This window comes from Amblyomma mixtum, chromosome 5, assembly GCF_055824585.1.
Source record: "Amblyomma mixtum isolate Tamu chromosome 5, ASM5582458v1, whole genome shotgun sequence".
NCBI classification, from domain to species: domain Eukaryota; kingdom Metazoa; phylum Arthropoda; class Arachnida; order Ixodida; family Ixodidae; genus Amblyomma; species Amblyomma mixtum.
Window position 1 is genome coordinate 146,935,835 of NC_143016.1, and position 12,194 is coordinate 146,948,028.

Sequence of the window (12,194 nt, forward strand, 5' to 3'; positions counted from 1 at the left end):
AGAATGTGTGTCAGTGTGAAATCGCACGACGCGACTACATGTAACCTTCATGCAGAAGGCGCCGTTAACACTAGGCTGCCTGTCGCCACATTTAACACGATGATTGCAGTGTGTACGCGTCGCGTGTGGCACTGTCGAGCAGTGCTGGTTATGAGGACGAGAGAGATGAAATTATCCATTTTCTGTGCTAATGCAGTATATTTGAGGAAACCCACAAGGTCCTGTATATAGAACGCTAGCACACAACTTTCTGAAATGCTTCGCAGTTGCAAACTTCGTTCATATCGTTCTTAATGCGTTCATGTAGATGGTGATGAGGAATTTCTCCCTAACTGAAATCTAGTCCATCTTGGGGTCCCCCCAAATATATTCGATTAAGACAGTTTACGGTTCGAGCCATTGCAGGATATAGCCTCGCCGTACCATCCGTTAAACGTCGTGGTTAGCTTAGTTGCTAGCGCGACTGCTGCGCATATAGGCTGCAGTTCGGGTTAGATCCTCGACCAGGACGAGCTTCTTCCAAATTTCTTCTAGTTTACTGTCATAATCACCCTTAGAATACCTCTGTGAGGCACTTCTTAACTGTGGAAAACTGAGTTATAGTTACTAACGATTTAGGAAATTATTTATGAGGCCCTATTCAAAACAGAAAGATTCAAACTGCTTCTTAAAGCATAATAGTCAAGTGACCCTGTATTCACGTTTATTTTTGTCAAATAAGTAGCCTTATCAGTGCACGCGCGTCGACCACCGCGCACGCGAAAGCATGTGTCAGCTGAGCAGTGTGAATAAATGGGATATGGAGCACTTATTCAATGGATCTCTCATTGACCTTAATGTCGTACCATTCTGCAGCCGCTTCTCCACTTCGTACTAGTATGGAGGGGGGGGGGGGGGGGGGGGGGGCATTTATAGAGTGGCATGAACGGTGGGCAGGCTGGGAGGCAGGAAAAAGAGTGGTCAGAAAGCAGGCGTTTCCCCCATATTACTGGTTTATTTCGGCACTTCACTCGTCATTAACCACAATCAAAAGCTCGTTGTAACATACGCGCCACCTAGGCCTCGATGTGTCGTTTCGCTGAGTATCGCCACTTTTTCTTGTGGAAATGAGAGCCCAACCCTTTTATTAAGGAAGCGCTACTACCCGAGGTATAACCGGCTCAACGAGTTTGTGTGAAGCTCGACGTTGAAGGTGACCTTGGCAAACCTAACAAAGCAATAGCCCACGCAGAAATAAAAAAATTGGCTGTGGCTTAGCTTGGTTAAGCTTGGTAATTGCGAACCAATACGTGGTTCTGCTGCCGTTCTTCTCGTTCTTCTTCTGTCTCCGTAGCTCGCTGATGCTTTCTCTTTGCAACCTGCCGAAGCGTATAGGCTGTAGGCGGCATCTTATGGGCTTGACGAGAAGAGCGCAGTCAGGCCGCGGCCGTGGCTATGCGCCGCGCAAAGCAACGACGTGAGATGGGGCCCCGTTTTTAAGCAGATGGTATGACGTCACATAGCGCGCAGCGCCCCTGGTGAGAGGAGCGGGAGTCAGGCCACGGCCGTGGCTTTGCGCCGCGCAAGGCGACGGTGTGAGATGGGGCCCCGTTTTTACACAGATGGTATGACGTGACATAGCGATCAGCGCCCCTGGTGGGAGGAGTGGGAGTCAGGCCGTGGCTATGCGCCGCGCAAGGCGACGGCGTGAGATGGGGCCCCGTTTTCACACAGATTGTATGACGTCACATAGCGCGCAGCGCCCATGGTGAGAGGAGCGGGAGTCAGGCCGTGGCTATGCGCCGCGCAAGGCGACGGTGTGAGATGGGGCCCCGTTTTTACACAGATGGTATGACGTCACATAGCGCGCAGCGCCCATGGTGAGAGGAGCGGGAGTCAGGCCGTGGCTATGCGCCGCGCAAGGCGACGGCGTGAGATGGGGCCCCGTTTTTACACAGATGGTATGACGTCACATAGCGCGCAGCGCCCATGGTGAGAGGAGCGGGAGTCAGGCCGTGGCTATGCGCCGCGCAAGGCGACGGCGTGAGATGGGGCCCCGTTTTTACACAGATGGTATGACGTCACATAGCGCGCAGCGCCCATGGTGAGAGGAGCGGGAGTCAGGCCGTGGCTATGCGCCGCGCAAGGCGACGGCGTGAGATGGGGCCCCGTTTTTACACAGATGGTATGACGTCACATAGCGCGCAGCGCCCATGGTGAGAGGAGCGGGAGTCAGGCCGTGGCTATGCGCCGCGCAAGGCGACGGCGTGAGATGGGGCCCCGTTTTTACACAGATGGTATGACGTCACATAGCGCGCAGCGCCCATGGTGAGAGGAGCGGGAGTCAGGCCGTGGCTATGCGCCGCGCAAGGCGACGGCGTGAGATGGGGCCCCGTTTTTACACAGATGGTATGACGTCACATAGCGCGCAGCGCCCATGGTGAGAGGAGCGGGAGTCAGGCCGTGGCTATTCGCCGCGCAAGGCGACGGCGTGAGATGGGGCCCCGTTTTTACACAGATGGTATGACGTCACATAGCGCGCAGCGCCCATGGTGAGAGGAGCGGGAGTCAGGCCGTGGCTATGCGCCGCGCAAGGCGACGGCGTGAGATGGGGCCCCGTTTTTACACATATGGTATGACGTCACGCAGCGAGGTCACGCGAAAGGTCAAGCGTGGCTATGCGGCCGCGGCACGGCACGGGCTGAGTTGGTAGCGAAAGTAGTATTGCTTCGCAATAAAAAAGATATTGCTGCGACTGGATTCCGAACCCGCAGCGGCGCGAAGAGATCAGCTTCGCTGGCCACTCCACGAGATCACGCCTAGTGTTAACCCATTAGCGCCCAGCGTACTTTTAAAAGTACAGTTAATTTTCTGTGATTTCAACACGAAAGATTGAATTTTTCTGTTCAACTAGGTCATAGATTTTTAACCAGGGGATTGATCGACGCCCCTCAACTAAGAATTCGCGTTTCCTTTTCTCAGTATGTCATCTTTCCATGGTGGAACTTCACGATCTTTGTTTCCCAAGAACTGCGAAGGTAGTCGCTGCCTTGTAATTTTTTCGCGGCCACGTTTATGTGCATATTACGCTTATTTCAAGTATAGATCAGCACGAAAGGCGAAGGTAAACAATGGATGCTTTGAATGTCCCGCAACTATGGCTTTTTTTGCGCTATCATGAATTATATGCTGCTGTACTTTCTATAGTACGCTGGGCCTTCCTGTGTGCACAACGGCGCCTATTTATTCCACGTCATAGATATTATAGTTCCTTGCAATTCTTAAAAAAAAAAAATTCGTCTCCTCAGCGAGACCTCAGAGACTGCTCTACTTGTTGCTAGCTCTCCTGAATATGACGATTGTGTGATTTTAACTGGTTATAATACAGTGTTGGTTATAAGAACTGGATGTTCTGCAGAATAGACGGTTACTCTCATGCATCTCACACCTACTGTGGAATGTCCTTGAGTTCTGAAAAGGAACTTTTGTAAGCACGCGTTGTCCTGTCATTGCTTGAGGTGATTTCCATGCTTAGTAAACATTTAATCTTTTTTGGCACTTTTTTGTTACCAGCCAAGCCATTGTGATAACGCTCCGCAGGGAGGAATTTCGGGCTACAGGAACCATTCGCCAGAACAGGTTTAGGAAGTGTCCACTCGGCCAAAAGAATGCAACGGAGTAGATGCAGCCAGGGAAAATTGGTTCTTGCTTCCATAGTGTATGTTGCGTGCTTTTATAGTAGTCTAAGGACAACAGTATTGTTAGTATGGCCTGCAGCTATAATAGCATTGAGTCTAGATGTTTTGTTAAGCGGTGGTTGCCTAGAGCGCACGAAAAACAGGACTTTTGTAAGCCAGAACTCCTCTCCTTTTACAAAAGTGGTATGGCAGGTGTCGACCGTTCGAATCAAGCCGTCAACTGCTACTACATCGGCATCAGGGACAAAAAGTGGGAGTAGCTGTTGACACGAAAGCTCCACTTTGGAATTTTGAGCACCTGAACAATCTACCGAATTGCTAGACACGAGCCTGCTTACTATTTTTGCTTTGGTAAGAATGTTACTCATCATTACCTACGCGTTGACAAGCAGCAACCAGAGGTTAGCAGACACTCTGACTCAACCGTGTATGATGCGCTTCTTTGAATAGGAGAACGATTCCTGCGCAACATAGAATAACTGTGGTTACCAGTATAGCAAGAAAAGATTCATGAGGGCCTGCAAGAAGTTTTATATCACCGTGTGCAAAATCACGGACACATTAACAAAATTCACGCCACCGAGTAGGAAAGGAGCGCCGTAGCCACATGTGCTATGGGGAAGACCCAGTGTACTATACAAAGTACACCATTGTAACTTCGGAATGAATGAAGCAATCGTAAAGAAATTTAGGTAATCTGTTTTTCTTTATAAGAGAGCATAATGGGCTAAAAATGAAGAAAATGCCCCAGTTAGATTTTTCTTGGGCCCTAATGGGTTAAACAGCGACATACTCTCGCAGTGTCCATTGCACTTGGTCGTCTTCATCAACTTCTATATGTGGCGCGAAAATATCGGCTCAGCTTAACCTCGATCAGAGCTTAACCTGAGTCGAATGTAGCCACCGGACGAGCTGACGACCCAGCAAAGCGAAATCATGAGCCGACTACGCTAAATAATGCTTTCGCACGTCTGCTCGTTTTAGCTACGTTACAACCTTACCACTTTTTTTATAGGACCTCAAAGTCGGTGAACTCCGCGTACTTACGAGCGACGTGGTTCGGCTCCTGGACTCTAGCACCAGGTCCGGGGGCGTAGTAATCTATCTTTTCGTAGTTAATCCCGCTAGATCTGGGTCTGCGCTGTTGTGTCCATGGGTACCATTCGTTCACTGCGCTGCGGTTATTTTGTCAGTATATGGCTGACTCCGCTGACAATTTGCAAGGCCTCGATCTCGACCCGTTCGCTTTGCTGTAAGTGAGTCTACATACGGAAAAAGAAATAAGGGCGACAACAACAAGGCGGCGGGCTGTGTCCACAGCGGCAGCTGCCATGCGCCTTGGTATTAGGTCAAAGAGGCGCATGTTTTTCCGCCCGAGTGGTGTCAGTTGCTGCAAAAGCATGCTTGTTGGTACTTACCGAAAGTTAGACTAAGATTCCTACGAAACGCAGATAGCGTACTGTATTTTCAAAGCGCAGGTAAAGATGAATGACGCGGGACCAGGACGGAACAAGCGCTTGTACCGTCCTGTTCTGTCTTTACCTGCGTATTCAAAATACAATATGCTAGACCGACTAGCTGACAACCTTACTGAGATAACCATATTCCGGTCGCATGAATGAAGATGCTATCGCAAGCAGACCCAGACAATAAATCGTTCGTGCCATCAGCACGAGTTATTTATTTAGGTAATAATATGGTGCGGCAAATTTTTCATGTGATTAGCAGGCTTTTTCAAAAAGTATACATTTTACTATACGACGTGATGTGAGTTGCGCCTCGTAGTAGGGATAAAAGAAGCTGCTTTCGCAGCGGTTCCCTGCAAAGCGAAGAGCCCAGCAGACGGCTTGTTAAAGTATACATTGCAGGTCGTGTGCAGAAGTATCAGTCGCCTGTCTCTCCCATAGCTCTCACCGGCCGGACGCCGTTACTTCAGTGGAAGTTTCATACTCAAAGCACGAAATATATAAATACGCAACAGCCAAATAAATTCAACCTCTCCCTCAAGTAGAGTGTTCCATTGCGTTTCGTATGAGTAGCAGGCCTGCCACTGCACCCTTCTCGATGAACATTGTCATGCAAGTGGACACCTAACAACACTGTTTGTGCACGCCACTGCAGGCCCGCGACATCAGCTCGTCGCGCGTGCTCGACGGCTTCTTCACGCTATCCTCACTATCCATGGAGAACCGCTGGTCGCTGACGGCACCCGCGCAACAAAGGTATGCCGGCTTGCACGTTTCGTGCGCAGAGTTGGCATGCATCTTTTGACGGTCGTGTATTCCCTATGACGTAAACAATTGTGTTTCTCACATGTACTGCCGCGTCACCTGAACAGTTCTTGCGAGGCCATAGGTAGCAATCAAACGTGTTAAAGACGCTGGCGGAATGTTCCTTTTGCTTTCTCAGTCACAGCGGTAGCAGCTGAACGAATACAGGTCAATGCAGAGAAGCGAGAAGTTACATGTTTTCAGTCCCCTGCTATGGGTAGGCTGAGCTGCTCCTGTGAAAAAATTATCAAGGGTGACATCTTGGTGACGGAACCCTCAACTTAACACAAAATGTCCGCAGAAAGAGCCGCCCTTGATCTTGGCGTCTTGTTCAATACTGCCAAGTTTGGTTTTGTGAGAAAGCGCGAAGTCTTGGCAGAGAAGAATTCGCTCCCATTCCATCCTTGGGCCTTACTATCCTATTTTCTCACAACTGGATGTTTCCTTTCCATCATCGTGGTCATAACCTAGCTGAACAGGCAATTGCAGAGTCGACTTAGAAATGCGCATTAGGCGAAGCGCTTTGTGACCTCTGTCGCAGCATGTGCGGGACATTGCTTACAGTGTAAAGAAATGCTGTCGGACAGGCGTTAAGAGTCGCGTCACTGTTCTCTTCGATGACACCCCCTCTGTCGTTTTTTTTCAACCGGCAGCTGTAAGCACGAGGTTTCGAATTTCTCGTGGAAGCGTATCCACAGTATGAATCTTCGCGGAACGGCCGCTATGGGCGCCCTGCTGTCGAGGAGCATAGGGTGCCTCGATGCGAGCGCCGCCCTGTTGCGATACATAGAGGCACCCTAGACGCGCAAGACGGGCTCGTGTGGCCACCACAAGACGCACGAGCCACCACGTGACAGAGACGTCACAACTGGCTATATAGCGCGGTTGCCGCAGGGCTTACATCCTTCTCTTCCAGCAGGGACGGAGATGGCGCTTCTCCGTTGGATAAGAGTGGTCCTGGTCGCGCACGCAATCCCTGACACAAACATTTAAACGAACCAACCCGTAATGACGTGCCACGGAATTAGCGCAGTGACACCTCGTATTGCTTTAGAGACTGTGCTGAAGCTTCCGCTTTGAGTAACTGGAAGTGTTTACTCTCGATACTGTTTTAACTATAGCAGTGGCACCCCTTTCTAGCGACACTGCGGTCAGCTTCGCAATTTTCAGTTTTCATTGGCTGCCTCAGACGTCCTTATTCGTGAATTTGTAGCATCTCTTGCACATAAGGCGGACAGCCTAAGCCTTTTAGATTCTGCACTCATTTCAAAATTATATGCATCTGCTCTTATTCTGCTTTTGCATTTTGCATCAATGCCGCTCAGCCTTTGTCATCTCGCAGCAGGTGAGAAATCAGATCAAGTATATTTAGAACAAAGGAAACAACCATGAACCTTCATGACAGCTCCTAACTTCTCCACCTATCTGCAAAGCCAGGGAAGCACATAAACAGTAAATGACTGTCCCTGTTATTAACATGAGTGAATGGTTTTGATTTCTTCGTTCCAGCTGGGCTTTCCTGGACGTGTCGCCCTTTTACGACGTCTTTCGCAACACATTAGGTGAGCCAACCTGGCTTGTTCTTTGCTGAAATACGGGGCGTATAACTATGCGGTGTCAGTATGTCAGCTAATTGCCTGTGATCTGTAATCGCTTACTATAGCTACGCCGACATTGATTCATTTACCAATGAATTGGTCGACTGGCGGACGATTGAGTTTATCTACCGATATATCCGCTTAATCTATTCAGGCATACAGAGGGCAGAACGCTTGTCTAGAAAGCGCGAGCTGTTTGTTGCACGCGCGACGTCTGGCAAAAACGTGCTGGTAGATGGTTTCGGCCGCGTCTGGTTCCCAGCAGGAGTGATTGCGAGAAGCGTTTCGTGTTGTATGCCTCAATTCCGACTTTTTATGTTGATCAGTGCGATGGGATACATAAACTGGCTGGGGTATGAGGTGATCCCGTACAGCGGGATAGCGATAAAAATTGGGGAACAGGGCGATAGGGACCACTTTTATACGCGATGTCTGCGATGGAAGGCACAGATTAGACTTCATGGCAGTTGTGCTTGCTGAGCGGTTGTAGTTATTTCTTTCTCTCTTCCTCACTTTTTTTCCCCTTTTTAGTGATTCCCTTCACGTCTGTGCAGAAGCCTTTCCTGTACGACAACCTTTTCCCGTAAGCAATTCGTCGCTTCACGCCCTCCTGTCAACACACACGCCGACGACTTCTTAAAAATAGGCTGCCAGCATCTACCTGCAGGCGATTGGACGCCTTAACGTAAAACGGGGCGACGAAATTGCCCCTAGCTAATGAGCTCACACTAACAGCGGGTTACTGTAGGTGTCGCCTGCTAATCTTGTCTTGCCTGACCCGTTACGTTTCAGCAATTATCGAATTTCGACTCCAGGAAGTAATGCGCAGAGGCAACAGGCACATTCACAGCCCAATACCTGAGCTGGCATCTTTTTTTTATTCTTCAAGCCCAAAGCAGTTTATTAAAAGGCACCAATAAAAAAATTGTCAAGTGAAAAGTAGCTAATTGGACCTATAGGCGTAATTTCAGTCACAACTCTAGTTTGCTTCATAATTTGTTCGCGCTGATTTTGAAGCCACTGGCTCCAGCTGTGAATCTGTGCCTCACCTATCAAATCGATTTCCACAGAGCTTTCACTCACTCGCATTTTTGATGCAAAAAAATATGTCGAAAGCAAAACTCGGGATCTTCCTAAGCTTCCTAAGGAGAGTTTGATCCTGTGCACGGTGAAAAATATAAAATAAAAGCTATGATTGTGGGGTAAAAATATCACCAAACTATATACAACTACTGCAAAACAACACATTTAGTCAAGTTGAAAGAAGAGGAAATGAGGGACAAAATATAAGAAACTCCGAAAAGCTATCTGGAATAGTTGCTGAATGAATGGGACTTGAGTATGTCTCCAAAATACTTGAGAATTGTAGGGCCAACCGTACGGCCTTAAGCCTCTTCATTTGCATTACTGTTCGCAGGCCAATCTACGTGGCCCGATTCGGATTTACCGTTGCCCGACAGCTTCTGCAAGCCGTCCTGCCTCAAGGTGAGTAAGCTGTTTGACAAAACCCACTCCTGCAAAACCACAGACCGTCTTCAGCAACCTAAGGGTGGCGCGGGTGACAGCTGCAGTGTTGTCAAATGATTGTTTTTTGAGGTACGTCATTCCACTTCGCGCTTGCTTGCTGGAACAGCTGAAGCAATCAGCCACGTAGCCGGAACTCGTATGGTTCCAATTCGCATTCGCTTCTTCATGCTCACGTTCATTTACGTTTCACTGGAAGTTTATGCAGAGGCGTCTCAGACAGACATATCTGCTTCCCTCCCATTGGGTATTTCCACAAGCTCCCTTGATAAAAGGCAGCCCCTTCAACGCTTTGCAGAAGTGGTGTAGTCGCTCCTTTGAACGCTTTGCAGGAGTGGTGTAGTCGCCCCTTCCCAGCGCTTTCCAGGAGTGGTGTAGTCGGTGGATACTGATCTGACACGCTGAACCACGGCTTAGCTGGTGATGTCTTCTGAAGTAGCTGACAGTGAGCTGGGAGCTTACTGCCTGGAAAGTACCTATATGTGTCACTCCGGCCTACTCTGAAGGCGGTCCCTTGGAAAATGGACGTGCCGCTTTTCCGCAGGCTGGCTGGTGGATAACAGCGGCCGTTTCCGCGCCTGGTGGTCGCAAGGTGCGCGAAGCGTCTACGACAAGCGCACCTTCTGCCTCGCCAGGCAGTACACGGACCACAGCCGGCTGCCGGTGAGTGGGGCGCACCGCTGCCCACTCTCGAGGGGTGAGATGCTCTCTCGGAGTCATTGCCGCAAAGACATACTATGAAGGCCACTTCCAGGAGGCAACTAAACACTGAGAAGGAAAGAGACCTGTTAACCCCCCCCCCCCCCCCCCCCCCCCGCCCAAAAAAAAAAGGGTGACGGGATTCACTCGCGGTTCACTGCCACCTCCACAACGCGGCGCGGAAATTAAAAACTGAAAACAAGGAGGAACGCGCCAAAGGGAAAGGGCGACAAGAAGGCTGGAACAGGTTCTCGGTGTGCTCACTCGGCGCAAGATTATGTGTGTAAATAAAGATACGATGACAGTGACAACATTGTGTATGGGATGAAAGAATTGGTGCAGACATAAAAACATGTAGCGGCAACGTTCCTTCTAATGATGTCCCATTCCACTTAGGCGTCCGAATACCTTTTTTTTTCTTTCATTTCAGATGAACGCAACTGCTTCGCTTCAAGAAAACGTCCTCGACAACGTCGCCATTCAAGTCGCGCACATGGTGAGAACACCCTATTCACAGACGTCCGGTGGTCTAAAAGAAGGGCGCTTTACGTCACCATGGCGCTTTGCTTCACGTATCCTAGCAGCAAAGTGAAAAGGAATTTCTATAAATTTTTGTGAACAAGCATTCAGTGATAGGAAGAGGTGCGTTAGTTTACTGGGAGAAAAGCGCGCTCCACGTGCCTGCCTCGTGAAACTGTGCAGTTGAAGCAGCGTGGACAGTCTCAAGTGGAGCTGTGACGTCTATCACGTTGACGCCGAAACCACGTGTACAACCCATAACTATCTTCTTAAAAGAGCGGCTGGCTGACGTCACGACCGCTGGGCAGTAGTGAATGGCGGAGCGCGCTAAAGGTCACCGCCCTTGATGAACAAATGAAAGAGCTAGCTCACAAATAAATGCTTCTTACTACTACCCCCACATGACATGAAAAATAGCCCGGTCATTGGCGTCCTAACCCGCTCTCATCAAAAATTCATGGCACATATGAATCGTTTACTCCTTTCTCCTGCACACGTCGGGAACCCCTTGAAGACTCATATCGGTGCAGTCGCTGTAACCTTCCTGCTTTATCGGCCTTAATATCAGTCGTGAGACGCAGAGGAGGTCATGAATCATGAAATCAAACAGCGCTACTAAGGCGTTCGGCTGTTGGTTTTCACCACCTTGTTATTGTTTGCGTAGTGTTTTACGCGATAAAGTTCTTGATTGATTGATTGATTGATTGATTGATTGATTGATTGATTGATTGATTGATTGATTGATTGATTGATTGATTGATTGATTGATTGATTGATTGATTGATTGATTGATTGATTGATTGATTGATTGATTGATTGATTGATTGATTGAAACCTGTCCTTTATTTTCACGCGCACATTGCTTGAGGCACCTTTGTGCGCTTGAGGTCCCGCAGTAATTAATGAATATCTGGAGTTGACGGAGCCGACCGCTGCCGCTAGAGGCTCACTGGCCAACATGACATATTCGCAGCGTATGCTGAATAGCTGGATGACCACTTTTGTGGTACTTTAGGCCGGCGCATCCATGTGTGCATTTTTATTTTCACAATGATACCAACTGCTAGCCCCATGACGGTGACAGCTGGAGAACGAGAGGCAATGCTGTTAGGGCCCTAAGCGAAATGCTAGGACGGAGGAAGCTTGCACATTTTCAGAAGTTCTACCATTTCGCAGTCTGATCGAAGCGGCAAAATTGGGACACACTGCCAAGCTTAGGAACACAAGAGTCGACGGCCGCATCCTGCACATAGTCAAAGTGACGGAATAGCTTTCCGAAGAGTCAGCAATCCGCCGAGAATCAGTGCTTGGAATGACACCCGCTCCTTGGATTCATAAAGCTTTTCGACCACACAATCGGTCTGGTGTGCCAGTATTGGAAATGTTCTTATAGCGAATAGAATATTGTCGCAGGTTATGGCGACACTTAGAAAACCGGGGCGGGGCGGGGGACAAGACTACAGACGTAGAAGGAACAAAAACGGCGAGTCGGTCGCGATGGAGCCCACGAGCGATCCACCTGATCCTCCTCTTGATGTCGAAGGCATGTCGAAGAACGTGATGTCGGAGGCATAACGCGGCTAGTACGCGTACGAGGAGGTTTGGACGGTGCCCCCTTGTTCCTACAAATGTGCGATTACTTCGCGGAGTTGCGTGTAATGTCTTTGCCGCGCTTTCATATCTACGGTACTCAGTGCTCCTAGAAAGGAGTCTTCATTGTCGTCGTGCGCATCTGTATGTCCCGAGTCCACGGGAGCTCTGTAGAAGCAATCGGCATCGCTGTCGACGAGGGCCGTCGCGTCGTGACCGTCGACAACGACGTCAGGATTTTTGCACACCGTGTTGGGAGAGCCGTCGGAAGCAGCTCTGGGAAGTTCGTCGGTGTTCGAGGTTGAGCTGGGGGGAGC

The 12,194-nt window shown here is 49.3% G+C and overlaps 1 protein-coding gene across 1 annotated transcript in view; it reads left to right on the forward strand.

Moving 5' to 3' along the window:
* LOC149344027 (endothelin-converting enzyme 1-like) overlaps positions 1-12,194 on the forward strand; it is a 64,091-nt gene that overhangs the window by 33,422 nt on the left and 18,475 nt on the right. Inside the window, exons 15-20 of the mRNA XM_089542542.1 lie at positions 5,799-5,899; positions 7,457-7,509; positions 8,077-8,128; positions 8,963-9,030; positions 9,614-9,732; positions 10,199-10,264. Coding sequence (XP_089398668.1) covers positions 5,799-5,899; positions 7,457-7,509; positions 8,077-8,128; positions 8,963-9,030; positions 9,614-9,732; positions 10,199-10,264 — 459 coding nt within the window. The remainder of the gene's footprint in view (positions 1-5,798; positions 5,900-7,456; positions 7,510-8,076; positions 8,129-8,962; positions 9,031-9,613; positions 9,733-10,198; positions 10,265-12,194) is intronic.